We start from the raw sequence: 19,952 nt of genomic DNA, 5'->3' as shown, positions 1-19,952 counted from the left end.
TGTGGCCTACAATATCCTGCATGCAATAAGACTGCCCCCATGTGGCTAAACAGTAATGTCATCATGCATCGTATTGTTCAGCCCATTATTTCTCACACGAGTAAAAAAAAAAATAATCAGACATATAAATAAATAAATACAAAAGTTTTTCCAATCATATAGGCGTGAGACTTTTTATTTTAATCAATCAATCAATAAATAAAGAAAGAAAGAAAGAAAACCGTTTGTATAACCTGTGATCATGATTTTCTTTTTTTCTGGCCATCAAATCCAGACAATGTGAACCAAAACCCTCTTTCACACCAGACCTTTCAGCAAAGAAAATACATTTAAATTGAAGAAAGAAGAGTTACAAGTTAATGGAAAGGTATTGTATTTAAACAATAACATTTACATTTTGCATAAATATCTCATTCTTTCGCTATTTTATGAATTTATTTATTTACTTGTTCATAGAATATCCCCTTCATTTATCGTCACCTACGCTTGAAGGACGCTTTGGGATCACATGGGAATTCATACAACTACTATGCGCAACAAGTGATTACATTTCAAGTCTGTGATGTGATATAGCCCACCACAATTTTGTGCAATTTCCATATTCAATATTTGGTAATACAATAATAATAATAACAACAATATAAGAATAATAATATATATATCAGTGAAGTAAGGAATAAATTCATTTTATTTCTCAACATCAAACACGCGGGTTGTTCTTGAACGCAACATCAAGTTAGCTTAATTGCTTCTTTACGAAGTTGGTTATCGCGTTCGAAAGTTAACTTTCTCAAGTTTATTTAAATTAAATACACTCGCGTGTTATACAACAAAAAGATGGTCGACGACGATACCCACTTCACTAATATTTTCCAAGGGAAACGTATTAAACTTACCCTCAAATCGTCGTTTTGCTTCGGTGTTGTGCAGCGTATCACCTCCAGCAAAACAGTCGCCCTCACCAAAGGTTCGACAAAAGTGGCTATTTTCATTTTTGTTGTCGTAACTATTTGCTTGAACATTTAAATTAATTCACAATTTGTTTCGATTAAATGACATGAATTAAATCGGTGTGTTTCAGTTGTATATGGTGGTGACGGATGTGAACTTCCCGGAATTAGATTATTCTACGGTCATGAGATTTTGAACGGTGAGTACCAAACCCAACAAATATAGTTGAAAAGAAAACTCCACAAATGATCATTCTGTGAATTAATAGTGGAGTTCGCCAATGAAGAGGACAACGAGCTTGGGTAAGTCGTTATTAAAGTGTCACTATTTGGGCGAGCGGGGAAAATGGATTTAGAGGTGCTAAATGATTCACAGAAATATTCCTGAAGACCACTTGAAGTTGGCAGAATTCCAGCCATTCAAGATTTTTTACCGTTGTGAGTAACACACAAACATTTCTTGTCATTCAAAACAGAAACAGTTGTTGGTGATTTTAAATGTGTTTATTTTAATAGCTGATGATGATGAAGAATACATCAAATTTGAAGTTATCGATGGGTTTCATGAGAAATTTGGACCCGCTGTAAGTAGTTCTAATCTTTGCATATATTTGGGAGAATACTAAAATAACCGTTTCCATACGCTTGTATACTCTACAGTCAATAGATTGAATGATGTTTGTGATGTTTCTTTTTAGGTCATGGAAATTAAGAAGCAGCATGTGGTTAGCGTTGGGGCTGACGGGGTGGACTTGTACAAGCATGGCCGACTGTGTTGGCTTCAGGTGGGTCTGGTGTTTTTTCAGTTTTTTTTTCCAATGTTACAGCAAAAATATTTCAAGGTTATGCTACCAGAATTATATATTCACCTATTTGCGTATTGTTGGGGGGACCCACCCTCCGTTATTCGCTGAAACTCACTTATGGGAGAACCAGGGATAGTTGTAAAACAAATCATTTGTAACGCTTGCAATTGCTCCCATCAGAAAGAAGTTAGGAATCACCTGATTCGCCTTACACCATACTTTGTTTAGTCCTTGGTCCACTTGTGTAAATGTTTTTTTTTTTTGTTCCTCAAATTGGTAGTTGTAGTTGAACTCATTAAAGATAAGCCTTGTTAATTAACTGTTTCTAGTTGTGTTTCATTGAAATTGTTTGTGTTAATGTTACGACTGTTTGCTGTAAGTCATGCTAGCGCTTTGTAAACGCACTCAGGGATAATTGTAACAAACTTGCTGGAATAAAATGTAACATTTATAGAATACATAATTATTTGAGGAGCTTCATTCTGAGAAATGCCACGCTTTGTGATAATTTCCAGAGATTTGTAGGATATCATTTATCTTTTTCGAGAGGTTGTCATTTACTTGAAGATTTTCGGTATTTGAAGCAACGTTCAGTCCCCATCGAGTAGTTTATATTCATGGTTGTTATTTTTCATGGTAATTCCAAATTGTTCAAATTTAAGGACCATCTGAATGTCATCTGTATCTGTTTCCTGTTTGTGTCTTAGATTGCCACAAAACACAAGGTTTATCTCTTCGACATCCTGTTACTCGGAGCGAAAGCCTTTAAAAACGGTCTGTGCATGATTCTTGAGAATAAGCACATACTGAAGGTGAGCAGTGTAGTCGCACGTGCTTCTCATTTTGCTTGGCCTTTGTTGAATATGTTATGTGGCACAGGTCATTCATGACTGCAGAGCTATTGCTGGATGTCTGATGACACAACATGGAGTAAAGCTGACTAATGTTTTTGACACTCAGGTACAAGAGAGAATGGTGGTGCAAATATGACATCATTGTTTGAATGAACCTTTATTTCTCTTTGACCTTTTTGGGCAAAGGTGGCAGATGCCTTGTGCTTTCACTCTGAAACTGGAGGATTCTTTCCACACAGAGTGAGCACTCTTCATGAGGTGGTGAGTCTCCACCTGAAGGTGCCCTCCTCCCACCTCTTCACTCTGGAGACCAAGTCCCAGCTCACTGAGGTACAATTTGATGGGGGACAAAAGTTATACTTCATGCGTGTGATTTTTTTTTTGTGTTTGTTTTTTTATTTTGTTTTTTTCAAATTGCAGGAGGAAACCAAGGTGTGGTACAAGCGTCCGTGTCCTTTACCCATGCTGAACGTGATGGCGCTGTCAGTGACCCACTTGCAACCTCTCAGAATGGTGCTGCTGGATTCTCTCCTAATGGACTACATGGCCTTAGTGGACGCCTACCTTTCAAATAGCCAGTACCCGCTTGATGATTTGGAGAGCATCAATATGGTATGTGTGCGTTGTCCGGGTGGTATTACATTCAAATGTATTGCAAGTGTCATTTAATAATTTCAAGGGCCACCAAAGGAGGCCCGCAAGTTGGATGACCGATTGTTTTTGTGAGGGTCGACACCTACCATCTTTTCTCGCTTTCGCAATACAACGGCCGCGTAACTCCGTCCTTCTGGGAAGCACAAGTTTTATCTTCTCAATTGTCAGGATCTTCCTCTTAGGCTCACGACCAGAATTCAGAGATGCTTGATGCTTATGGAGCATTGTAGGGATGAAAATGAAACTAAGCACTCTATCCATGAACATGTGATGTTACCAGCTTTACATTAAGATCACTTAAAACTTGAAATAAATTATTTCCTTTGGTAACATTTTTTTTTAATGCAAACAACTTGGAAGTTAACTGTATGTTGGAAGTTAACAATATGGATTGAAGTAGACATTGGAGGTGGATCCTGTGAGGAAAATTTAAGATTTCATTTTTTTGTCTGTCAACCATACTTTTCATTCATTTTTGAGTTGAGTTACTTCTGGTTGATTTATCTTCCGGGTGGCACAAAATTATTGACTACTGTTGAATTGAATTGAAAAAGACGACTTTGTGTTTGGGGGTTGCACTCCTAGATAGACCCCAAAAGGTTTTTGTTTTGTTTTTTCAATTCACTTTGAGGAATAAAAATTATTCCAACGGAGCCTGCGGGTGAAGAGGATAAATTGAGTGGATGTCGTAAAGAGTTGTACAGAGAAGATTGGAAGCCTGCCTTACAAAATTCAATTCTAAAAGGATAGACCGGGTACCAAATTGCAATCGTTGGGGTTTTGCAAGACACTATTTCACAGGTATGTGTAAAAGGTTTGGTTGGCTTATCTTTGACTAACAGAATGCCTGTGAGTTAACATTTGCTCTGGAGCATGCTCAAAAATGCACGTTGGTGCCATTAATCCAAGTAACAGAAACATCTGATAGCCTTTCCCTCAAAGAACATGTTAACAATGTTTGCATTTTCCATGTGTTTTTTTTAAATCAACTTATGTGGCGTAATATAAACAACTGCTGGCATTCCGCATCCCATCAAAGAAATGTACCTCACTTAACAAATTCTTTACTACTGACATTTCACACGCTCGAACTATGGCAGTGCAGAAGAAGGCTAAAATCGTCTTTCAAGCCATTACTCTGTTGTGTCAATCGATAACTTGTGATGGTTTCTTAACTTATGGTGCAGTCAGTTTTTGGACCCTTAACGCCTATCACGTTATCCTGAAAATATCTTTGCACCGTTTTTTTCCTCTATCTACAGGATTGTGTGTTTGACTTGCCGTCCGAACTCAGGCTGCTGGAGCAGATGCGCTGTGAGCGTCGGGAGAGTGCCGCAAAACTCTACCCCATCACAGAGAAAGGTTTGCTGGTACGCTCCAGTCCTCGAACGGAGCCCCAAACTCAGAACTCACCTGAGGCAGAGGAACACAAAAGCACACAGCCTACTGAGGAACCATCATCGCCACTTCCCATGGAAGCCGATCAGAAACCGCCCCCCGCAATTGTCAATGCGGCCCCACCAGATCCAGTCCCAAACACCCTGTCAGATCCGGTGAGCAAAATGCCTTTCAGTGGTGTAGGCAGTGGTTTCACATCCCTACTGATTGGGGTGATGGGTCGAGGGAGTTCTTTTGGGAAAGAAAACACAGTGACCAGGGTCCGTTCTTCTCATTTTGAGCACGGACCTCTAGGTTCAGATACTACTAGTACAGATCCCAAGCGGGAGCAGTGGGAGCACAGTCGGCATTGAGATTGAGGCAGCTCCTCTCCTGCTGGAAATTTCCCAAGAAACAATCAGCACAAGCCTCCAACGGAACTGAGCTCCCAGTCAGGATGTCATTAATGTTTGTTAGTTGATAAATTGACCACTAGATGGCAGTAAACATTTTGTTTTGTTCACTGTGTATGTGCGTCTGTATTTTCTAATGATGCCAGTTTTGAGTTCAGCATTAAAGTAAGATTTTCATTTACAGACGTGAGTGAAGAGTGATTCTTGTGCCACATATATCCTGTATATGACCACCATTATGATCACTTGGTGCAATATAATGGGATCCATTTCAAGAGCAATATCCATAAATTCTGCCTTTACAATGAATCGCTCTTCGTATTGTGGTTGTAGTTTGCAGTGCAGTAACAGAGATAAACTATGCATTTTTAAATAATAAAGACAATAACTTTTTTGTGATGTCCAAATTAATCGTCAACTAATCAATTATCAAATTAATTGACAACTATTTTAATAATGGAGTTATCATTTAGAGCTAACTTTAAATTCTCCAAATACGCTGATTTTACCCTCACAACATTAATTAATCTCGGATTTCTGTTGACCTCATGAACGAAAGCTGATTTTCTTTTGTTTATTCAAATTAAAACATTTACAAACATCTGCTTTGTCTTTGGAAAACAATGACAGAACCAGTAGCTCAGTCAGTTTCAAAATGGCTGGTGAGTACTTTTTTTCTAGCACATCAGGTTTTTGAGATTATATAGATATATATAGATATATATAGTTTTTTTTTAAGTTTGACCTGTAAAATGTTGTGCAATATGGATTTTACCATGCATTGTGCTTTCTATCTATCAGAAAAAAACCCTATTGACCAACCGAACCCTAAGTTGATATACTGTTTAGACTATATTACATAGATTGTTGTTGTAGGGACGACGTGTGTATTTTTTCCCTTGCGTTTGCTGCAGATGTCCACGGGTGGCAGTGCAGGTGCTCCACAGTCATTATAAGCACAGATATGGGTGATAAGGACACATGGGAGTGGCAGGTCACGCAGGTTTTACTGCTCGGACACTCAAACACGACACTCATTTACAGACAGAAGCCCAACCAACGTAATCTTTGTATCAGCATCTAAATTTAAGTTATTGTTTCAATCATTGTCATCATTTGTGTGCAAATTTACCAACGCGACCAACATGGACAGTTATTTAGCAAGTGAAGTGCGCCAAAAACATCTCCCATATGCACGGTGACTACAAGAGCCAAGAATAGTCACTACAGTTGTTATTATTATTATTATTATAATTATTATTATGAAACATTGATGGACTAGCGCAAAAACTGGGGCAATTTTGGATTTGGTGCAAAAAAATGGCTACCCTGAAAAAAAAATTCAAAGTGTATTATGTATATTATATAATAGATTAATTAATTGGAAATATTCTCAAAAATATCGGTAATAATAGTTTTACTATTCCCATGCTGTTGTGTGTATATGGTTCCCCAGAATGCATTAACAGCTATATCTTACTTTACATGGACTGATTAATGCCCTGGCTTCTGCCTTTCTTTTAATTTGTAGTGAAAAGCAGAATGACATTGATGGATGTAGTTTTAATTGAGAAAAACAAAAACAATTCAGACCATTTTTTTTCCAAACGACAAAAAAAAAAAAAAGTCAAGTGGCCAACATCTGCTATGTTCTCCAAGGGCACACAATGGAGATCTTATCCATGTAATGTGCTACATGAGGTGCCATGCTGATCTTGGCAAAAGGGGGAAATCGCTGCAATTTTCCTCAGACGATAGCGGGGTGCAGTGTGGAATCAAAATAAGACATAGCCAACAACAGCAGGACATTGCTGCAGCCTGCACAGCCTTGTCGGCTGCCAGTATCTCCATTTGGAGGATTTGGCCCTTTCCAGAGATGTCTAATTGAAATCATTAAACAGATAAAGGCAGATTTTGATTAACTGGGAGGCGGCCCGCTACAAAGCCTTGCCTCTCTCTTAGCAACCAGCCCCTCCTGAGCACGAGTGGTAAACACATGTCCCCATATTCCCGCTTTCAAATGTTGTTATTCAGGCTGTCTTATTAATATCCATATCTGGGTTTTCTTTTATGATACATGGATCTAAACTAAAAGCCGTATGTCACAGTTACTGTTAGAGGTGGGTCTGTGGGTGTGTGTGTGTGTGTGTGAGACGGTGGTGTGGGGGTCTCTGTGGAGGACAAGTTCCATGTCATTGACAAGCAGATTGAGGCTCCTATTTTAGAGGACCTTGCATTTCCTCTCCGTCACAATAATGCCTTGTGTGTAGCACTTCCTGTTTCCCAGGCCTGGGAGGAAGGAACAGGGCGCTTGTCACACGGTAGTCACCGTTTCCTTCCTCCTCCTCTCCCCCTTCTCCCTGCTCCCAAAACTTCAGACAGTGTTGTGTCCTTCACAGGGAAAGATGACTACACTGTTAGCATCCCAGCCGGATGCACAGGGGCTATTTTTAGCCTCAAGTTGGAAAGGTAGCAAACAGACATAAACACAAAAAGTTTTAGGGTGTCCAGCTGTGTTTATCTCCTCAAAACGGAGGCTTGACTCTGCAAGGCCAACGATTGTTTTGACTTCAAATATGGTGTAAATAAATCATCCGCATTTCAATATATTAAACGTTGCCATTTGCTACCACACAATGATGTACATTTTGAAAAAGAACCAAAATGTGTGCTAGGCTCTTTGGAGATATACCCATGAAGCATCATGTCATGTGAGATTTCTGCAAAATTTTGTTTCCTTTGTTTTAATTTATGGTGGAGTAGCGATGCCAAGTGTTCTGATTTTAGTTCTGTTGTATTTTTCTTGCAGGCAGTTATGGATGAGTTAAAATGTTTCTGAAAAAAAATGCTGTCTACTAAGTTCACTTGGGCCGAGAGCTGTACGATATAATGATATAAAGATTTTATGTTCATTGCGGGATATTGTGAAAGCGTTGTTGCTAAGCTAACATAGCGTGTGAGACAATATGCAATACTAGTGGCCTTTCAATTCTGCATCCTCTTTGTGTCTTACTCTCCAGACATGACCACCCCACGCTTAATGCAGTTGTTTTTGTAGTCTAACAGTCGGATTGAACATAAATTGATTAGTCATGCGTGACGATTGGAGTGCAGGGATGACGTACTATGGAGGCAAATTATTACTGTTACGCACTGGTCACTTGTAAGATGAATTTAGTAAATGTAAATTAAAAGGTTTGTGCATGTGTAGCAGTTCACGCTGTCCAAAAAGTATGTTGGGAGCCATAAGAGTGGTAGCCAGTATGCTAACAGCCCAGGTTCTAAACCTGCTATTTAGCCCACTCAACTCTCAACCTGCAGGACTTGGGTCACATGCGTTTGAGCCAATCCAAATCGACGACCTAGCTATTTACACTTATTTTAAGGTACCTATGCATTTATTGATTTTCTATCGTGCTTATATAATTGAGCTAGAGCCTATCCCATCTGACACTTTGGGTGCGAGGCGCCAATCAAAGGGCATATACAGTGGATCTAAAATTGTAATCCATCTTTGTTGAAGCTCCAGGGTTTTTTTTATGTTAAAAATGAAAGTTGACTAGCCCAGCTGAACTTTATTCATTGTTCATCAGACACATTATATAAATGGTAACAGGTGTGTGCTGACTCCCTCTCAACATGAAATTGAATGTGATAGGTCAATTCTGAAAACAGCCCCATTCCTCATTATGAGGGTGTGCACACTTGTGCCACCATCTCACGTGTGAATTATATATATATATATATATATATATATATATATATATATATATATATATATATATATATATATGTGTGTATTGTTTTTTTTGTCGATTTAATGGTATTGGTTATTAGTCACATTAATGGTGGTATTTATCCTGGTTTCATTATTTTAATTTTTTTTTTACCTGTGTCATCTTCAACAATGCTTATCCTATACCAAGTTGTTGGTGACACTGACCCTGAACTGCTCAACAGCTCGTCACAGGGCACACATAGACACCATCACTGGGAATCGATCACACACTGCCCACACACCAGTTAGGCATGTATACCACGACACCATCATAACGTCCTAATTTTTTCACCCAAAAGAATTTGTATTTGAATAACAGGAGTGTAGATGTTATACACAATTTTTCACACACATTCCCAATTAGACACAATTTTTTTGTTCGCGGTGCCAGACTCATGGCATCCAGTTCAAGGCGCTTTCCGCCTATAGCCCTAAGTCAGCTTGGCTAGACTCGAGCTCACTCTTCTAGAAAATTGCTGAATCGGTGCATGGTTGGATGTGCAGAGGATGAAGAAGTGTGCCATCTTTGTTGCGGTTTTAAAGCTTAAAAAGTTGAAGAAAGTCTGGTTTAGTAGCTCATGCACGGCTAGGCACCAGCATGTCCAGGGTGCCGGGTAACAAAGCAAGCCAGACACGTGTCAGAGTGCATTATTGAACACTTGGATTTGTAGCACGCTTGCGGCAGCCCTCACAACAAAGGTCCCCGCACCCGCTGCCTTATTTACTTTCCACCATATTACTGTCACGCTGCAGGGTGTCCAGTTACGAGCACCATGCAAGTGATAGAACATGCCAGCGCTACTAAGCAACAATCCCTCTACTTAATGAGTGTCCAGCTGCAGATTTGTTCATAATTAATGGACTGTCATTAAAGATTAAAAGGCGATTTACTCAAAAAGTAGCGCAGTTGATGCATTTCATGTTGGGTGTGTTTGCGCATCATTATAATTGTTTGTGGAGTTTGCTGAATGTGCGTACACTCGGACCACGGTTCATTTTGTCATGACTGCTGAACAAAGGGAAATGTTCCAAATAGTTTTGAGCGCTGGACCATTAATAAGCATTTTGTTTTCCAGCTTGTTAAATATGTTCTCCTGATTGCACCTGCTAACATGGACATTTCCCCGCTAATTAATAGCCTCACTTCACGTGAGAGCTGATCACAAGGAACTTATTTAATTGGCCCGCTGGAGGAACATGATCTGCTGCTCCTTTGTGGCATTCTGCAAGGCCACAACAAATTAGATGCATGTCAACAAAATAATCTCAAATTCATTATTCATGTAACCGCATGTAATCCCTTTGTATTTATAGGCTGTGCTGGACATAATCAGATATCAGGTTCTACTATGACACTGAACTATAACCCCACACACTATCATCCATCTGTTAGCCAAAGCTATTGTTGAATGCTGCTCAGTCCCCCTCCCAGCACCTCTCCCCCGGTCCTCTCTCACGTTACAAAATGACCCTCTTTTGCTCTCCCCTGGTCACATTCACCAGGCCAATGAATATTTAACGTGAGAAAGGACGATCTATCCAGATGGCCTCTCAAGTATACCAAAAACTAAAACAAAACAGGGCATCAATATTTCATGCTGCCTTATTAACGGTATGTGTACCTGCATTCAGGAAGGCCCCCGAAAATGCATCAAAATATAAAGATGCACACAAACCTGATTACTAATCCAATCAAGAGTAGTAGTAGTAATCATAATAGTAGTAGCAGCAGTAGAAAAAGAGGGCAACATTTTATACAGAGCATGGTGCAGTGTAGTGATGTACAGTTTGGGACAGTAAACCTCAATTTGGCCCGTGTTTTCACTGTGTGGCGTGTAGGCAGGATGACCTCATGTGTGACATCATACCAGCATCCCCCTTAAAACTGTCAACAAAAAAGAGCAGCACAGAAAACAAAGGTCTGCAATGGAAAGCATTGCATGTCCTCTTCCTCATTATGTTACCATTGTCAAATTGAAGTGAGCACTGACTGTCAACTAATTAATAATAATAATAATAATTTGCCCTTTATTAGTCCCACAATGGGGAAATTCGAGATTCGAACCCAGGCCTCCTGGGGAGACTGGGTCCTGAACGCGGCGCCTTAGACCACTCGGCCATCCTGGCAGCCTGAAATTCAAGATTCGAACCCAGGCCTCCTGGGGAGACTGGGTCCTGAATGCGGCGCCTTAGACCACTCGGCCATCCTGGCTGGAGTGTGGTGACCCCAACTTCTTAGGTAGTACCATTTACCGTGGAAGCTGAACTAGTTACCCTGGACTAGTTGCCTGTCAAATCACACTGTCCTTGAGTGAAAACAGATTCCACACTGACCAAAAATGAGCCACGACACATTTTACGCTCAGTGATAGAGTAGTGGTTCACCTGGCACCTGACTTCCATGCCAGTTCGCAAGTGTTCAGTTCAGCTCCTTACAAATAATTCACTTGTGGTGTGTTTAAACCTGTTGCACATCGATTTCACGGCTGTGCGCAGTGAGTGGGATTCAACAACAACTTGATGGTTAACATTAATGCTTGTCCACTGGTGTTGCTGTGATTCAAAATACAATTAGGGTTAAGGTTATGAATCGCCGGTTCACGCTGTCACAGTATCGCAGATGTAACAGCCAATCAAAATTGTACAAACATTTTCACACAAAAAAATTTTCCAGGTCTCTAAAAAGCCTTAATCCCCAACAGCCACTCAATTAATCCTCACGCTTTCCTTATTCTCGCTTTTTTCCCATTTTTTGTGGCCATCTGCTTTTTCCTTGACAATCATGCCATGAGTTTGTGGTTCATCAAAAAAAAAAAATAATAATAATAAAATAAAATACAGCACAACATATTGTATGTAAAGCCTTGGCGTGCGGCAAAGAGTTGTTGGTTAAAATCTGCAATTTGTAGTGGCCCACTTCATTCGCATTCTGACACATCTCTTGGTGTGTGGCGGACTTTAGTGAAATCTAAGTAATAAGAATGCAGTCTGATATGATACAGTTGACAATAACGTCAGTGTAAACTGCTGCCACCTGGTCCACCTCTGCACATTAATAATGCAAAAACACACAGACAATAAAGATGGATTAAATGGGTATTAAATGAAATTGCTATTATGATCATCTTGAATATTTTAACATGTTCACGTGTGTAGCAGGGAATGTGCAAAACACCATGTGGTGCTTTCGAGAGAACGATGAGGGTTCCTCAAAGCGAACAGTGTTTATTTTTGCTTCAAATTGCTAATTACTTATTATTATAGTGGCAGCCCTTGTACATTGTTGATTGAAAAGATGGGAGATTAGCTTTTGGCTAATTTTTTATAATTAAAGCAGCATTGTGTGTGTGTGTGTGAGTGGATGAGGGGTGGTTGTAGCCTTAAGGAGGCAGTGGGAGGACCAGGGCAGGATGGGGCTCCCTGCCGTTGCCTCAATTAGTGCCCGCTGGTTTGGGCCGGCAGCTGCTGCTCGGCCTTGGCACCCTGACAGCCTGGCACCGTGTTGAGGCGTGTTGTCAGGGCCAACCAACAACCCATGAGGGGTAGGGGGCATCGATACCATGCACACCAAACTCTTACAACAGCCGTTTTTGTATTCCAACCCGCTCGCCATATTTGCTATGGTGAGTCCATTGGATTAGGATGAGATTAAATTCGCTCATTAAAAAATTACATTCACTGGAAAGGGGAAATGCCATTTTAAGCTGATTATATTTAACCATAATGAAGAAACCTTAGCAAATGGTATTTTTGTTTTGTTGAAATAATACAGTTCGTATGTGGGATTGTAGCTCAATTTAATTGAAAACACTTTTATCAAAATTAAACAAGCGGAATTATAAAAGTCAACATCTGCCAACATCTGACAAATTTTGTTGTTGTCATGTTTCTACAAATCAGTAAGAAAGAAAAACAATAGTGCCCCCCCACACACACGCACACACACAAAAATCAATCAACCTACGCATTTTCTATAGCCGTTATTCTCATTAGGGTTGGAGGCGAGTGTAGGAGGTGAGGCGGGTTATCCCCGAGACTGGTTGCCAGTCAATTGTCGGTCACATACAGACAAACAATCAGTCACACTCACATTTATACCTGGAAACAATTCAAACTTTTTCATAAACCTCCCATCATTGGCTTTTGGAATGTCGAAGAAACTGTGTCTAATAATATATTGCCAATAATAATGGGGGGGAAAAAAACAAAAAATGAATTTACCAAGATTTAGAATTAAAGGTTCGATCAAGGAGTGTCCAACAAGAACTAATCTGTGCCCTGGATTGCTATCTGAAGTGGCTTCACACAGGCATGGTGTTTGGCTGGGTGAACCTGGCCCAGATGTAGCTGCACCGACTTTGCTCTATTTGTGGGTCTCAAGCACACCAGCTGCTATCGCCTTGCCCCAGACAGCTGTCTGTGAATATTCATACAAAGAGTGTTTGTTTGGCCCTGTACTGAAAGCTGCTAAGTGGATCAACGTGTCATACCGAAACATGCCAAAAGACATTGCAGGTCTTTAGATCTTTGGCCAACCCAAAATACCGAAATCCACCATCCACCAATTAAAGACGAAATACAAACAGTTTATCAACAAAGCGATGTTGTATATATTGCCAAATCATTTTATTTTCACCATTGTAGCCTGAAAGCTGACTGTATCTTGGCTTATACCTCAACTCTGGCTTTGTCCAGTTCTCCTTTGGTGGATGCCATTCAAGTCGCGCCAGGAGGAGACGAAGCAAGGACTCACACATTCAAAGTGGCCGCATTCACGGCTTGGTCAAGCTAGCTTTAGATGTGTTTTGGAGGGAGTTTTACTAAGTGTTTGGTCAAATCGTTTGCTGGCAAACGACAAATACGAGCGGTGAATGCGCATTATTGAGTGTTTTGAGGCGGGAGTTGAAATGAGCAGATGGTCTTTGAATAAGTGGAGTAAACCAGTTGGCACACAGAGGGAGATTTGTGGGCAAACTGTTTTTACCTCCCCTCTCTTTGTGCTGTAATGGGGAAAGTAAAATGGACGATTACCGGCGGTGGACAATGGCCGTGCTCTAATGGGACCAAAGTGTTTTGATGCTGCTGCTTGTGCTCGCTATTTTTGACAACCGTTGCATGATTTCACCACCACATGAGATCCCCAAATTCCATGTACAGAAGAACTGCAGGGTGTAGGGTGCACTTGGATATTCCTCAACTTTCTGCGGCCTCTTCTCTAGGCTTCTTATTTTTCCCCCGGATGGAGTTTTTGTAGGTCCTCCTGTAGGGTCAAGATCAGGGGGTGCTTGTTGATATTTGTCAACTGCGGACCTGTGAGGCCCTTTGAGACTCTATTTTGATTAAGTTCTAAATAAATAAATTATACTTGTCTTGACATAAACACACAGAAACAATCCCATGTATATCATTATATGCTAAATAATTAATGCATTCAAAGTAGATGCGACACCTGTAAGCCATGACCTTATTCAAAAAAAGAGCAATATCCTTGAATTTAAATTGAAAGGAATTAAAATGCCTTCAAGCCAAGAATAACATACAACTCAACTAGCACTTTTTCTTAGTGATCAATTGCACCACCATCTATTAGTTAATTGTTTACCTCTAGATCAGGGGTGGGCAAACGTTTTGATTGGCGGGCCACAATGGGTTCTAAAATTTGACAGAGGGGCCAGACCAGGAGCAGATGGATGGAGTGTTTTGGGAACCTCACCTCATCGGAGAAAAAAAATACATTTAATTTCAAATTAAATTGAACCAACGCATTACTACAATATATATGTCTTTGAAAACCACAGTATTTAGAAAATAAAACATTAATAAGGTTTATTCATTTAATTTTTTTTAAGTCGGGCGGGCCGGATTAAAATATTTAACGGGCCGCATGTGGCCCCCGGGCCGTAGTTTGCCCACACCTGCTCTAGAGGATCAACAACATTTCTTCAAAAGGCCATCCGTTATAGGACATTGCAATGTTAAGTATCTCAAGCCTTCAATGCATCATAAAAGTATTTATTAGTGCCAGTCGTTGTGTTTGAACCCAAGAACTACGCCTGACACCAGTAATCAGTTGTAAAATAAATAAATAAATAAAAAGTTGCTTCAGCGCTGATTGTCACTGCGTGGTGAAGCTTTGTTGACCAGCCATGTTTGTCATGTTGATTTGTGACCGGCATTGTTGCGTGTGGGTGTTCCTTCACTCATTTCCACAACTAGGAGTGATATCTCAAACATAAACACGAGCACATCTGCACATGTGCCTGGAAGAATATTTATGCTCACTTTTCAGGGGAGAATATGTTATGCCTGTAGTTAAGCAAGAAAGACTAACTATTCTTTTAGAGTTCATGTGTATCTGTGAAGTTGAACCCCTCTGCAAAATACAGCCACTAAACAGTATCATCTTTGTACGGTTTTTGTATGTGTAAGTTCAGTATAGCGGCTTTTGTCCTTGCGTAATTAGTCTGCCACTTTTCTAATTAGCAACATACTTAACATTGTTCTTGAGTACCAACAATCAGCCACAAATGTGCATGGTAATAATTGCCCTTACACAGAGCAGTGATTCCCAACCAGGGTGCCGTGGCACCATCTTGCTTGTGTGAAAGCTCATTCAACCATTTTCTCTTAAATGGCTTCAAAAATACTTTAGTATTTATTCATTATAAATATATAATTGATCGTCTATCTTTGCCAGCAACCTATGGTGGATGGAAGAACAATAAATGTTTTTACAATAGATTTTTTGGGGTGGTATCCTGTGAGATTTTTTTTTTCCTTTTTAGAGTAAAATGGATGTCTTGGCTCAATCAAGGTGGCGGAAAGGGTGTCATTCTTATGCAGAAGGCCTTGTAAGGTCTTTTTTTTTTTCTTGTTTTGTTTTAAGTACATAAACCGGGGACCATTGTAAAATAATGATTCACATAGCTATCAAAGACAAGTAACAATCCGGTCCAAAGTGGCCACAAAATTACTGGCTCAAGTTGACTTCCACTGGGAGAATTTACAACCGTTTCTTTGACAATTACATTCTCCTTTAGTTAAAAAAAATGTTTTTGTGTAAATAAAGATAACATCCACTCAATGATTTGAGAACTTGTGATTACTTTTTATGTGGGTGTTGGAGAACTTCAAATGCCCTGAAAGGAAACATTTTTGCAGACTTCCCATCAAGCATTGAGCACTTTCCCATCATTAGGAGGGTGCCGCTTTACAAATGGCTTTCAGGTTCAACTTCAGTGTATCGTATTATTTGAAAAAATTCAGTGTGTGCTGAAGTCTCCCTAAAATGTACGTAAGCCACCCTAAATTATTTGGTTCCATTTTTTTTTTTATTTGTTTAGCTCTGACAAAAAGTACCAAAAAGTTCAATATAAAGTGGCCAGAAAATATCGCACAAAGAGACAACTAACATCAGTATAAGGTAAAGAAAGTTTAATATGATATTGATTGAATAGCGAATGTCCTTAATTTATTGTAAGTGCAGTCCATGATTTCCTCGCGACTTTTCTTGCACTAGTCCCCAACACTACGGCTTGCACACCAGCCGATGGAAAGCGGGACCAAGAGATAAAAAAATAACTTGAAGGAAAGTTTATCAAGAAAGTAAGTCAATTACCGCGACTTTTTCCTAGATTTTGAACCATGCGGCAAATACAACGGTGCAGTTTTTTGTAGATTTTTCTTTCACCGGTAGGGGGCGTTCTATAGTTCAGAAAATGCGCTGAATAAATCTGGATTGAACAGAGCAGGTGACTCATTAGCCGACCTTAAAAACAGACAGCATTCTTTGATGCTTCCACCAGGCAAGTACCTGGCAAATGCAGCTGTTAATTTGATTTTGATTACATTATTAACTCTTCAAAGGGAAACTGACTTGAAACTGTTACCCAGTATTATCCATCTCCGTTAGCTCTTGGCTGAAACCATGTTAAAGCGGAGCACATCCAACTTTGAAGAGCAAAATCGGTGAGTTAATAAATATCTAGATTCTGGAGGGAAAATCATTCACGCTAAATTGAACCCCTAACCGGAAATGAATTAACTTCTGTGACGGTGTGTACTTAAGCGAGCCACAGACTATCAATAAAAATTGTGTCTCAAGTTAGAGGGTAGCCATCTGACTTCCCCACTGTTCTTGACCACTTCTTTGATTTTTTTTTTTCGATGAAAATATTGTTTGTTAGAGTATGTTTTACACTACAATCCCTGTGTGGAGAAATGAAAAACTCTCAAAGCATTCATATATACATGCATACAGCCAGAGGGAGTGGCCTAATGTTGAAAGTATATTAATATAGTGTAAAATATCTCTAATTTATCAGTAATTGTTTGCTTTCACTCTCGTGTCTCTTGAGTTTTGACTGTTTGTTTTGGTCTGCACAATAAATGTTCTCAAAATCACATTACGGCAGATCTTTTTTTAATTTTTTAAAATCCATTTAGCTTTGCTTTTAGACAAGAAAAATACAATTTGCTGCCATGTGAATTATAAAATAAATATAATATATAATTAGAATAATAAATAAAACTGTTGATTCTATATAGAAGAAAAGCAATTGTTCATTTATCATATTTTTATTGTTTAAGAAATAAATCAAGTGGTATTGTATTGTATTCACGTCCCTGGGATTAACCTGTGAAAAAAACATGCTTCACAATGTTAGAAAGTTGCTCCTCAAATATGGTCATTGATTCGCAAAACTGCTCCACATTTTTTTTTTTTATTCGAGCCTTGAACTAGATTGGATCTTATCTTTGATATCTTTGAATTTTCACTAGATGTAATGTTCATCTGGTATCGTCCGGTACTCATAGAACAATGCATATTGTGCAAAAAAAAAAAACACATTGAATTTTGATGAGTTCCACCCAAAGATGAGACCCACATTTGAGGAGCGAGTGTGGGAATGGGTGTAGTTAAGGGAAATGACACAGCTTTCAAACTCACCATTTGGGAGGTCCCATTGTGCCGGGGATGCTTGTCTGCCTAGTTGGTGGGTGGTTGGATGGATGGATTGATGAGTGGATGGATGGATACATGTCAGTAATTGTAGCTTACTCAGCAGACAAAAAAACAAAAGACCACCCTCCAACAGGAGCCCCCAACCCCTCCCACCCAGACGAGAGTCATTATTGTCTTCAGGGGCAGCCATGTTGTCTACAATGATTGTCATTCAGGTCATGATAGGTTTAGCAGCAGTAGTAGTTGTCACGGTGAGGAATAAAGAGTCAGTCTCCCAAAGGACAAACAGGAACCAAACTTCAATGTAGCCCAGATGCTTATCTTGTTCTCTCGTGACTGTTGTCTCGTCATTGGAAAACTAAATGTTGTTTTGACAGTCCTTTGAGTCAAATGGTGTATTGTGTTTTGTGGAGAAAAAACACCAGCAGTCAGACGGATGTTTGTTTTTGTTTTCCTGACTTGTGTGCGCATGTAAAAATGTCTTCTGCCTGCAAATACAGAACTAGTCAAAAGTTTGGACACACTTTCTCGTGATGCTAAATGAGTAGCATCTATTTTCGAGTCAATTGCTGAGTGGCTGGAATTGATTTCCTATCACCTTCCGTGAGGTGTGTGTGAAATGTCACTTAATACAAATCTATACTACAACCTGCAAATGTTCCTGAAGCCTAACTTTCTTAGCCTTCTATGTCACGTGTGCGCTCCTGGCACGATTCTTCCAGGATGATATGTTCCTTAAAACGTTCTTTTGATTACGCCATTGAGCTTGGGAAAGAGCAGACAATTCACCCGCAGCCAAGTAAGATAAGGAATTATTGGATGTTGAGGGCAGTGGGCGCAGGCGCGTTGTCATGGTGAATCAGCTATGCCACAACTCTCGCTTCTTCTCCCGCAGGATTGCTTGTTGTCTGTCCTTCGTCTGACTTACACTGAAGGGGAAAACTCGTCGTTTGATTTTGCGATATCTTTTGTTACACCAGACCTGTGTTTTTACCCCGGGAACTGAAGCGGACAATATTTAGAAACTTTGTGTTGTGTTGAGGTCTTATGTAAAACCAATGGATGCAGAGCAAAAATGAATGCCCATTCCAACTGTATTTGTAATATTTGTTCCTGTACTAAACTGGTAGTGCTCCCGTCACATTATTTGAAGTAAACACAAAGCGTTGCATAAACAAGCTGAGGAACAATCTGCTCTGCTAAAAGGAAAGAACTTCTTTAAGAAAAGAAAAAAAAAAAGTTCATTTTACTGTGCAGAAACTTGTTTTTCAACTGAATCTTTTTTTTTTCATGGACCATGATGGTGATAATAAGGGCCATGTTTTTGATCAAAGCAATTTTGTACAATGATACTCGAGTGGGTTTTCTTGTTTATCTCTTTAATGTGACAAGTTCCCAGCATAGTACGTCATGGCACGGCCCACTTTGACGTGCTTGTATGAGTGCAGATATTCCCGTATGTGAATAGCGGGAGTTGGCCTGGGGGTTTTCATAACACCACAGAGGGCACCCTGCTGTTGTTGGCATACTTTACTGGATGTTTTGATTCTCGCCCCTTTGACCCCTATCTTGACTCTGCCGAGAACTTTAATTCACCATCCCTGTCAATCTTAACATTCCCTGACGTCACTTCCAACCATGGGAACATTGATCGTGACAGTAGGAGAACTCCTGAGGGAATGATACAGAAAATGACTTGACAGAAACCTAGCAGAGGCCAAAAAAAGCATGCTTTTAAAGTCAGTCTATGATGCTTGACTTCCAATTGGCTGTAATTTCCAAAAATGTTCTCATAGAACACAATTAGAATGGAAATAATCTATTCGAGAGACATTTTTAACATCTTTAACATTCTCTGTGCTGAACGTCAAGATGGCTCTTTTCCACTGCACAATTCCGGCACAACTGAGCTCTCCTGACTTCAGTTTAGGGGGGCCTCAAAAGAGCACCACAAGAAACTAAGTTAGCCAAGCCTCTTTTATTTGTATCAGAGACAATACAATACAATACAAATTGATTTGTATAACGCCTCACAACACACAGACAAACAAAAACATTGAAGTGGGTCTCTTATATTTACGTCTTGGGGTGTCGCTGCTTGACACAGTATTTCATTATTCGATCGAGATCGAGGGCAGCAATAAAACAAACTGCT

At 39.7% G+C, this 19,952-nt stretch overlaps 1 protein-coding gene across 1 annotated transcript; it reads left to right on the top strand.

The window, feature by feature from the left end:
• The first annotated feature begins 559 nt into the window (after positions 1 to 559).
• Positions 560 to 5,237, top strand: exd1 (exonuclease 3'-5' domain containing 1). The gene is made up of 11 exons (XM_088305676.1): positions 560 to 967; positions 1,082 to 1,150; positions 1,220 to 1,253; positions 1,327 to 1,388; positions 1,467 to 1,534; positions 1,649 to 1,735; positions 2,464 to 2,568; positions 2,636 to 2,716; positions 2,797 to 2,940; positions 3,031 to 3,222; positions 4,527 to 5,237. Exons 1-11 carry the CDS (start codon positions 838 to 840, stop codon positions 5,013 to 5,015), a joined length of 1,461 nt encoding a protein of 486 aa, XP_088161802.1. The 5' UTR covers positions 560 to 837; the 3' UTR covers positions 5,016 to 5,237.
• Positions 5,238 to 19,952: the final 14,715 nt, after the last annotated feature.

Source organism: Idiotropiscis lumnitzeri, chromosome 1, assembly GCF_059441095.1.
Source record: "Idiotropiscis lumnitzeri isolate Australia: NSW breed Sydney's pygmy pipehorse chromosome 1, RoL_Ilum_1.0, whole genome shotgun sequence".
Taxonomy (NCBI): Eukaryota; Metazoa; Chordata; class Actinopteri; order Syngnathiformes; family Syngnathidae; genus Idiotropiscis; species Idiotropiscis lumnitzeri.
The sequence above is the reverse complement of the archived record's forward strand: the minus strand, read 5'-3'. Positions and strand labels throughout refer to the sequence as shown.